Below are 10,927 nucleotides of genomic sequence, written 5' to 3'. Positions count from 1 at the left end.
TGTTTTGGGGAGCTCTGGTGGTGTAGTGCCTAAGGCATTTGACTGCTAACCAGAAGGCTGGCGGTTCAAACCCACTAGCCACTCCGGGGAAGGGACTGGGCAATCTACTTCCCTGAAGATTTACTGCCTCTGAAACCCAAAGGGGGAGAGGGGCTATATATATATAACACAAAACCAAAAAAACCAAACTCACTGCCATCAAATTCATTCCGACTCATAGCGACCCTCTTTGGGTTTCCGAGGCAGTAAATCTTTACAGAAGTAGATTGCCCAGTCTTCCTTCCCTGGAGTAGCTGGTGGGTTTGAACCCCCAACCTTCTGGTTAGCAGTCAAGTGCCTTAGGCACTATGCGACCAGAGCTCCTTATATAACCCAAAGTGTTACATATATTTCTACAATAATTAACATTAAAAAAGAAAAGAAAACCATTCCCTTAGTTTAAAGAGTTAAACTGCAAGCACCCTGAGATGGGCAACATTAACACTGGAGTGAATTTCTTCAGGGTTTTTAGAAGGCTCATCCAGATCCACCCTGGGGCGGCCAGAAAAGAGCAGGCGGTGGGCGGGGTCGCGGTTGGGTAACTTTGAGGGAACGTTGCTCGCGACAAGGTCAAAGGGAGGAGAGCCCCAAGACAAAGTGGAAAGGGCAGCTCCCTGACACCAAATACCTGGGGCCCGGGGCCAAGCAGGCGCTTGGGCAGAGCCCCACGTCCCGCTGCGCCTGCCCCTGGAGCTGGCGTTGTGTAGAGGTGCCTGGCGCAGCAGGAAGTGACTCTTCCCCTCTAGTTTTTTCGTCAGCGGCAGCAAAGCTGGCTTTTTATTTTGCCATCTTGGGTTTGTAGCAGGATTTATTGGTTGCGCGAAGGTAAGAGGTGGAAATAGCCCGGAAAATCTGATTTAAACCTTGCTGCAGAGAAAACGGCTTACTGCGCTCAACTGGCGGAGACTTGAGAAGGCGCGGATGGGGGTGGGGGGCGGGAATCGGACGGTGGCTGATTGGTTAGTCCTGAGGTCCCATCCAGCCCCAGGTCCGCACGTGCTCTGATGAGCCCCCCACACTTGTCCGCCCGTGCCCCAAGTTCACTGATAGCCTTTCCAAGCGTCTCCTCGTCATTAATCCTTCCTAGCATAGTGGCTAAAGCACTTGACTGCTAACCAGAAGGCTGGCGGTTCAAACCCACCAGCCACTCCTCGGAAGGAAGGTTGGGCAATCCTACTTCCGTAGTGATACTGCCTCGGAAACCCAAGGAGGGGTCGCTATGAGTCGGGGCGACTCGACGGCACACAACAACAACAACAACCATCTCCCAGGAGTTCTCCTAGCATAGTGGCTAAAGCACTTGACTGCTAACCAGAAGGCTGGCGGTTCAAACCCACCAGCCACTCCTGGAAGGAAGGTTGGGCAATCTACTTCTGTAGTGATACTGCCTGGGAAACCCAAGGAGGGGTCGCTATGAGTCGGTCCAAATCGACAGCACATAACAACAACAACCATCAACATCTCCCTAGTGGTGGTGTTGTTGGGTGCCTGGAGTCGGCTCCAGCTCATAGCGACCATATGCACAACAGAACAAAATACTGCCTGGTCCTGTGCCACCCTCACAATGCTTGCTATACCTGAGCCCATTGTTGCAGCCACTGTGTCAATCCATCTTATTGAGGGGGTAGGTGTTGTGCATGTATTGGGCTGAGAGCAAATCCAGGGAAGTGAGTCTATTTCTAGGCTTGATGGGTAACCCAGGGCCACAGTCTCGGTGGTTCCACCAGTCTCTATCCGACCAGTAATTCTGGTCATTTTTGTGTTTTTGTTCCACATTTTTCCTCCCACTCTCTCCAGGATCTGCAATTTTGATCCCTTTCCAAGCAGTTGGCATTGGTAGCCATGCATCATCTAGTTCTTCTGGTCTTGTGGTCATGAAGGCTGAGGTCCTCATAGTCCATCTTATCTTTGGACTAATTGTTTCCAGATGACTGATTTTCTTCACTCTTTTTTGCTCCAGAGGAGAGGACACCAGTAGTTGCATTAGGTGGCTGGTCGAAAGCTTTTAAGACCCTAGTTGCTACTCACCAAAGTAGGATGTAGAACAAGATTTGTATGTACTATGTTGTGCCAATTGAGCTTGGTGTCCCCCAAGACTATGGTCGCAAGTTGGCAGGCCGGGGTGATTCTCTCTCTCAGGGTGTTTGGTTGTCTCTGAGAGGTTCCTCCAACTCTGTCTTCTCTTGCTTCTGTAATGTATGTGGATAATTTCGTAGCACAAGTGCATATGTAAGATTATCTTCAGCCAGATCTATCCTTGGTCTTGAGTGTATTACTGTTCACTTACCCCCACTGATCTTCTCACCTGTCTGTGCATTTACCTGTAGCCTGGTGTTTGGTGCCAGTGGTAATGCACTATGGTACATGTAATAGTATTTGCCTCTGTTGTCTCTATCTTGTTTTGTGCATGTTTGTGTGTCTTTCCTTTCCCCAATGTCACCATGCTGATCACAGACTCTTTCCATACCACCCCTCCTCTCACCTAAAACAACGTGTGACCCCCAAGTAGTCTAAAGTGTTCCCTCCCCTCTCCTAGGTAATGTGCTCTTTGGTTTGAACCTTGCTGAGCACCTCAGGCAGTTCACCCATTCAGCTCTGAACTCAAGGTCTTTGTTTCTCATCAATCCCTGAGGCAGGAATAGAAATTGTCACTGACTTTTTTTTTTTTTTTGGCTAGGAAAAAAAAACCCCAAGCATTTATTTAAAACATAAAAAACTATAAAAAGCAAATAATCTTTTTGGTGAACAAATGCCTCCTCTGATGTTAAGAAACAACCCACCTTGGCTGATATTACTGTGCTGCCTTGAAAATTATATTTTACTGCAAAAATTGTAAATATGATGAAAAGCTTTTTACCAGGAGTGATGGCTGATTGGCGCCCTGTAGGGTCCTATTTTAGTTCTTTGGGAGAAAGATGTGGCAGTATGCTTCTGTCCATAAAGATTACAGCCTTGGAAACCCCATAGGGGCAGTTCTGTCCTACAGGGTTGCTATGAGCTGGAATTGCTTTGATGGGAATGGGTTTGGTTTTATTTTTGGTATTTTAGTCCATGGAGTCCCTGGGTGGCACAAATGTTAAGTGCTCAGCTGCTAACTGAAAGGTCAGATGATTGAGTTCACCCAGAGAGGCCTCAGAAGAAGGACTTGGCTACTACTTCCCAAAATGCAGGCACTGAAAAACCTGTGGGACACAATTATTTTTCTCTTTTTCTTGAGTTTTTATTGTGATTTGGGTAAAGTTTACAGAGCACATTCATTTTCCATTCAACAGTGCCTACCCATTTTGTTTCGTGACATTGATGATAATCCCCACAGTGTAACAGCACACTTCCCACTTCCTCCGTGTGGTTACCATTTCTCTTTGTCCTTCTTTCCTATCCATTCCTGCTTTCTGAAGCTTATCTCTGGGCAAATGCTGCCCTTTTGATCTCTTCTGGTTGCTTGTTCTAGGGAGTGCATACCTTCCTGGTATTATTGTTCACTACCATTTGGCTGAGAGTTGAGCCACGGGAGTGAGTTCAGTTCCAGTCTTGAAGGGTGATTCAGAGTCATAGTCTTCGGGGTTTCACCCCTCTCTATCAGACCACTAAACCTGGTCTTTTTTTTTTTTTTTAATTAACAAATTTGAGTTTTGTTCCATATTTTTCTCTCACTCTATCCACGATCTCCTAGTGTGATCCCTTTCAGAGTACTTGGCATTGGTAACTGGGCACCATCTAATTCTGGTCTCAGGGTCACAGAGGCTGAGGTTCACATGGTCAACTAGTCTCTCGAACCAGTTGTTACCATGCATCTTTGATTTTCTTCACTTTTCTTTGCTCTAGACTGGGAGAAACCAATAGTTGCATGTTAGATGGTTGCTTACAAGCTGTTAAGACCCCAGTTGCTACTCACCAAAGTAGGATGTAGAACATTGTCTTTGTGGACTCTGTTATGCCAACTGACCTTGATGTTAAGGAGCACAGTTCTACTCTGACACACATGGAGTTGCCATGGGTTAGAAATGACTTGGTGGCAAGTAGTGTTGGGTATTATAGTCCCTATTTGATAATGCTAAGGAAGAAACCTAGATGGACAAGCACCTTTCTGCTGTGGTACAGGGCAAATGGACCACAGTACAGGTGGCAGTCACTAGTGAAAGGACCAACACTCACGGAAGAGTAAATGTCGTGGAGGATAGGATGTTAATGTTAGTCAATGAGGAGTTGATTCCAACTCATGGTGACCCCATGTGTGCAGAGTAGAAGTGCTCCATAAGGTTTTCAAGGCTGTGACCATTCAGAAGCAGATTGCCAGGCCTGTTTTCCAGGGCACCTCTGGGCAGGTTTGAATTGACAACCTTTGACTAGTAGTCTAGTGCTTAACTGTTTGTGCCACCCAGGGACTCTTGGGAATGAGATAGCTGTCTTCAAGTGTCTCAGCTCCCTTGTCCTTCTTTTCCCAACCCCCAAATGGACCTGCAGCTTCCTTCATCCTTCCCACTTCCCTGCCAGCTAGAGGGATAGGAGTCCTCTCCCAGACCAGCATCACTGTTTCTTCTGTAGTTTGGTTTCATTCCCACTGGCCTCCTTCACCCCTCAGGCCATTCTATTTTTGTCTCCTGCATCTTCACTCACTTCCACTCTCTGGCTTTTGTGCTTCTCCATATCAAATACATACATTTCTCTCACCTTGAAAAAATGTCTATCACAGGTCACACACTGATAGTATGAAGCAGGCTATAGCCTCATTACCCCCCAGCAGGCACTAATGCAAAGGGTCAGGAAGTTTTTTCTGTGTGTACCTTTGAAAAACTTCCCACATAATTGTACTTATCCTCATAGCACTTTCATGCATTATTATATCTTGCCAATTTTGTAGGTTGGAGACTTGGAGACACAAAGAAGCCAAATGACATGCTTCAAATCAGAACCTAAGGAAGGGCAGTGACACATGTTGAACACCTACTGTGTTAGGTACAGTCATATGAACTCATTTAATTCTCATCACAAGCCTGAAATGTAGGTATTATCATCCTATTTTTATAGATGGTAACACTGAGATTCATAGAGGTTAAGGAACTTGCCCAAGGTCATGTTGCTAATGAGAGGCAGAGCTCGGAATCAAACATGGCTCCACAACCCATGCTCTTAATTATTGCAGCTTGTTGTCCTTTATTGAGGATTGATGGGGGTGCGCAGGTACTATTACTGAACTTTGAGTCAGTTAATTCAGACTACCATCTTCTCTTGCCTAGACAACTGCACTAGCTTCCAAACTAGTCTCTCTGATTCCAGCCTCCCCACTTAGAGTTCCTCCATACAGTAGCCAGAGTGATCTTTAAAATGCAAATAAGATCATGCCACTCTTTTGCTTAAAATTCTACAGTAGCTGCCCAATGGTTTTTAGAATAAAGTTTCAATTCCTTACCTTTGCACACAAGGACCTTTATGATAAGGTCCCTAACCTAAACATCTGCTACTTCCTCCCCTCCTTTCTTCTTTTCATCCATATGGTGCTACTAAGAGTTACTCTGCGGTATTATCGCCTGCCTGCCTGAGGTTGTCCCCTCTGTCTAGGATGCCTTCCCTTCATACTTCTTTGCCTGGCTTGTGTTCATTCTCTAAGATTCAGTTCAAGCATTAGATCCTTTAGAAAACCTTATCTGACTCCTCAATCTGATTAGGGATTGTCCTCTTCTATACAACTGTATCTCTCAATGAGTATCTCCTGTTGGTAGTTCTTGTTGCACTATATTGTATTACTGCTTATTGCTGTTTCCTACACTGGACCCTGGAGGTAGTGTCTGTATATTATTTATTTAACTTTGTACCCTAGCACTTAACAGAGGTTCATGCACATAGTGGGTGCCCACCAAATTGAAATGCCCTCAAAATGCTTACATGATGTGACAGTTACATTCTTTAGTGCTTTATGATCATACAAAATGGTGTATGGGCTAAATATTACAGCACCTATGCCAGTATCTTATAAGTGACCTATTGATCATGGCATACAGCAGTACAAGAGAACATCTTGGATTGATCTTTTTAAGAATTTGTTTTAATTAGCTAAGTTTCCTGCAACAGAAATATCATAAGTGGGGAGCGTTAAAGAACAGAAATTTATTTTCTCACAGCTGTGAAGGCTGAAAGTCCAAATTTGGGTCCTGGCTGTGTTGATTCCTTCCTTGTCCCCGAGTATTCTTTGTCTCTTGTAGATCCTCATGTGACATTTGTGTTAGGCTAATACAGACTTTCATCTGTGTCTAGTCTGCTCCACTCTTTCTCTAAGGCAGAAGTGATTATGTTTGTCACACCCTTCATTGATATGGCCTCATTACCAGAGCTAAGGAACCTCTATTTCCGAATAGGATTACATGCACTGGGGTTAGGATTCCAACACATATTTTTGAGGGATACAATTCATAGCACAAATCCATTGTACGCATTGGACTATTGAATACTATATGTATCATTCTGAATTAAAGTATAATTTAGCATTGGGTTGGAATCCAAAGCCAGGGCTAAAATCCAAAACTCATTGCTGTTGAATTGAATCTGATTCATGTTTCCTAACAGATCAGGAATGTGTTGGGCAAGTCCATTCAGGTGTCCTGGGTATTTCTAATAGTTGTTTACACAGCAGTAAATGGACACCGTATGGTAAATAGGTAAAAGAGAGAGCTCTGTGTTGGAGCAAGAGGGATCCCTCTTCTTTCCAAAGTGAGGCCCTCCACTTGAGTTCTCGCATTCATTCAGCTTTTGCCTCATAGTTACTCCCACTACTCCCTCCCCTTATTCCACTGCTTCTTCAGCATTGCCATCCCCACTCAATTCCATACTGTCCCTTAACACATCATGGCAGTTAGTATTAGTGCTTATTGAGCCTTTGCCAGGTACTGGACACTATGCTAAGAACATCACAAACATTATCTCTATTTCATCCTCTGCTAAGTACTTTAATCTCTTTTTTCTTTAAATTTTATTTACTTTGCTGTTGAGAATATGCACAGCAAAACATACACCAATTCAACAGTTTGTACATGTACCATTTGGTGACATGGATTATGTTCTTCAAGTTGTACATCCATTCTTACCTTCCTTTTCTGAGTTGTTCTGTCATTAACATAAACTCACTGCCCACTAAGGTTTCTATCTAATTTTTTTTAGTTGCTCTTGTCAATTTGATCTCATATAGATAGCTCTTAAAAGAGCATGATATTCAATGCAGACCTTTTTTTACTAATTAAGTTAGAATATTATTTTGTTTGGAGGCTACTTCAGGAGATATTTTTGGTTTAAAGTTTAAAGAATATCTCAGGGCAATCATTTCAAGGGTTCATCCACTTTCCATGGCTCCAGAAAAGTCTAGAGTCCTTGAGAATTTGAAATTCAGTTCTGCTTTTTCCTCCTTTAATCAGGATTCTTCTAGGAATCTTTGATCAAAATGTTTAGTAATGATAGACAGGCACCACCCAGTTGTTATGGTCTGATGGCAAAAAAGGCAGTTGTACATGGAGGCAATCAGCTACATCTTTCTCCTCTTCCTGTTCTAAGTGCTATGGTCCCATTAGGGTTTTAATTTTATTTTCTATTGGAGTTTTTTAATGAATGAAGGTGTTAGAAGTTGTTCCTTCATCTCCCTACTTCTGTAACACCCTATATTTTCATGCAGGTGAATTTCAGTGTGTTTCTTTAGTTGGCAGGTATTAAGAAAAGAGTGATTTTGTGGTTCCAAGCCTGAGATGCTTCCTCTCCAGGGTAGGTCTCTTCTCCAAACCAGTGCTGCTTCCCTGGTGTGCTAGGAAACTACCAGGTTGGTCATAGCCATTTTTTGGGCACAGCATATGAGGGAAATTCCCCCCGCCCCATAGTGACCAAGAAGTATAAGAGAGGACAGGAAAGGCAGAAGAAACTAAGCCAAGATCTTGGACCTCTAGATGGTTCTTGGCAAAAAACGGTAAGTCCCAGGGTGATGTCCTGTCCTTTTAACAAGGCTGATTCTGTAGGTGTACTGAAATTCTATATTCCTAATGTAAATAATGTGACCTCACAAGGATTCTTGAGGTAGGACACCTACAGTAATATACCTAGGACCAAGTTGAGAACACCTAAAGAGTGGTGGTGGAAATGCTTTAGGATTGCAGAAAATGTTCTCCTTCCCTTTAAGTGTATTTTTGGCAGAAAGGAGATATTAAATTGAGGCCTTGTCCCTAAAAAGATCCAGGGCAGGTATGTTGAGAGCCAGAGACCCATAGAGATATTAGATGCATTAGAAATGAATAGTCCCATAGCAGCCATCCAAGCACAAATACACCTCATTTTATGCAACAAATGTATTTTCTAAATCAAATCATATTTTAAAAACATAGAGAGGTGAGCTATTTAAAGGAACCCAACAGTGAAGCTGTTTGCAATAGAATTAATCACCTCTTGATAAGTCTGGATTTTTCTTATATTAGGTTTGCCCATCTGTTCTGCTTTGTTAAGTAGACAGTGCCAAAATGGGCTCTTCCCCAGACACTTATCTCTCTAGGATCATGAGAGTTAAGTCTTCTGAATGATAAGTAAAATGTCAGAGAAAATGATGACAGAAAGTACTTGCACATAGTAGGTGCTCAGTAATATGTAATATAATGAATGAAATACCTGGATTATTTTATTTAAGGCTGACTGATGTGATGCCACTCTGGAGGGTGAGCTATGAAGAGCAGCTCAAGGTAGGTGTCCAGCTGAAGTTATTACCACCCCACTCTAGCAAGGGAATGATGCTGAACTTATAGGAAGCACTGTTGTTGTTATGTGCCGTCGAGTTGGACCTGACTCATAGCGACCCCTCCTTGGGTTTCCGAGGCAGTATCACTATGGAAGTAGATTGCCCCATCTTCCTTCCAAGGAGTGGCTGGTGGGTTTGAACCATCAGCCTTCTGGTTAGCAGTCAAGTGCCATAGGCACTATGCTACCAGAGCTCCTATAGGAAGCACTACCAGATGTGTAATGACTCTTGAATTTTAACTTTAGACCACTTGTATCTTCCATACTGTAGACCTATATATTCATATGCCTGTTTCATTTCTTCCTTACTCTTTTGTTATTCTTCTAGCTCTGTGTGAGTGAGTAGCAGTGTTCTTGCTGTTTTATACAAAGGTAGCCACTAGCCATATGTGGCTATTTAAATTTATAATCAGTTATGCTATAATGCTTGTTTTGAAAATGGGAATTGGTTCCAATGGAGTGATACATTAGGGAACAATTTGAGTACCATGCACATTTTGCATTTGGTTAATGATTTCATCTGCAACACCACCAGTTCCTTCAGCTCACCAAGGGTGTTGTGGGCCACCCCCATCCACATCTGGTGTTAGAACTTTCCATCTGATTCCTTTTACCACTTCAAGATAACTCACAAACTACATCCCTTCTGATGCCCACTTCCACATGCACCACTGCTTTTATTAGGTTTCTTTTTGTGTGTGTGTTACTAATGTTTTTGGTTTACATATAATTTTATTTATTCTGTTGTTGAGAATATACACAACAAACACACACCAACTCAATAGTTTTTTTTTTTTATTTTAACTTTTTATTGTGATTTGGGCACAGTTTTACAAAGCAGATTCATTTTACATTCAATACTTCATATACATTTTGTTTCATGACATTGATTACTATCCCCATAATGTAACATCTCTCCTCCCACTTCCTCTCTGTGTTTACTCTTTCCCTGTGTCCTTCTTGCCTATGCATTCCTGCCTCTCTACCTTCTTCCCTGTGCAAATACTGCCCTTCTGATCTCCCATAGGTAATTGTTCTAAAGAGTGCATCCTTGCTGTCACTGTTCAGCTTGTAGGCCTCTCTATTGTTTGGCTGAGAGTTGAGCCATAGGAGTCAGTACAATTCTAGGCCCAAAAGTTGACTCGGGGCCATACTCTTGGGGTTTTTACCAGTTTCTGTCAGATCAGTAATCCTGGTCTTTTTTTGTTTTTGAATTTTGTTCCACATTTTTCTCCCATTTTATCCAGAATCTCCAATTCTGATCCCTTTCTGAGTGGTTGGTGTGATAGCCTGGTATCATCTATTCTTCTGGTCTGAGAGTTGGGTAGGCTGAGGTTCCCATGGTCCATTGGTCCTGTGAAGTAATTGTTTCTATATGTCTTTGATTTTCTTTACTCTTCTTTTCTTTAGACGAGGAGCTACCAATAGTTGTCTCTCAGATGGCTGCTCGCAAGCTTTTAAGATCCTACTCGCTACTTGCCAAAGTAAGAGGTAGAACAATATTTTTGTGTAGTACATTATCCAGTTGAACTTGACGTCCCCTGCAAACATGATCCTAAGCCTATGGGTCTAGCAATTCACTCCTTCAAGGTGCTTGGTTGTGGCTAAGAAGTTAACTTTGTCCTCTGTTAGTTTGATAATGTATATGGACATTTTTATAGCACATATAAATACATGTGTGGGAATATTATCTGCCAAACCTATGTATGGTCGTGGGCATATTCACATACACCTACCCATATCTGATCTTCTTGCCTGTCTGCCTATGTATCTACTTGTAGATACTGTTTGTTATTACTGATAGTGCAGTATTATGTAGTTGTATTTACCTTTGTGTCTGTACCTCTTATGCACCCCTCTGTGTCTTCCTTTTCATTAGTGATATTGTACTGGTCACATACTATTGTTATATTGCCTTTGCCTTCACCCAGATCAATACTTGTCTCTTACCTATCTAGCAGTTTTCCCTCCTCTCCCCTTCCATCCCTGGTAACCAACAAAGAAAGTTTCCTTCCATATGTAAACCTTTCCTTGACTTTTTACAAAATGGACTCATACAATATTTATCCTTCTGGGATTGACTTATTTCACTCACCATAGTGTCCTCCAAATTCATCCACATTATGAGGTG

The 10,927-nt window shown here is 42.6% G+C and overlaps 1 protein-coding gene across 1 annotated transcript in view; it reads left to right on the top strand.

The window, feature by feature from the left end:
• Nucleotides 1-10,927, top strand: part of TRMT2B (tRNA methyltransferase 2 homolog B) — a 72,976-nt gene that overhangs the window by 4,342 nt on the left and 57,707 nt on the right. The window contains 3 exon segments of the mRNA XM_042782454.1: nucleotides 7,741-7,851; nucleotides 7,853-7,977; nucleotides 8,687-8,741. Of these exon segments, the coding sequence (XP_042638388.1) occupies nucleotides 7,741-7,851; nucleotides 7,853-7,977; nucleotides 8,687-8,741 (291 nt within the window).

Source organism: Orycteropus afer, unplaced genomic scaffold (genome assembly GCF_000298275.1).
Source record: "Orycteropus afer afer isolate SDZICR_OR568_19922 unplaced genomic scaffold, OryAfe1.0 scaffold00327, whole genome shotgun sequence".
Lineage (NCBI taxonomy): Eukaryota > Metazoa > Chordata > Mammalia > Tubulidentata > Orycteropodidae > Orycteropus > Orycteropus afer.
Note: the sequence above shows the minus strand (reverse complement) of the source record. Positions and strands in the feature narration are given on the sequence as shown.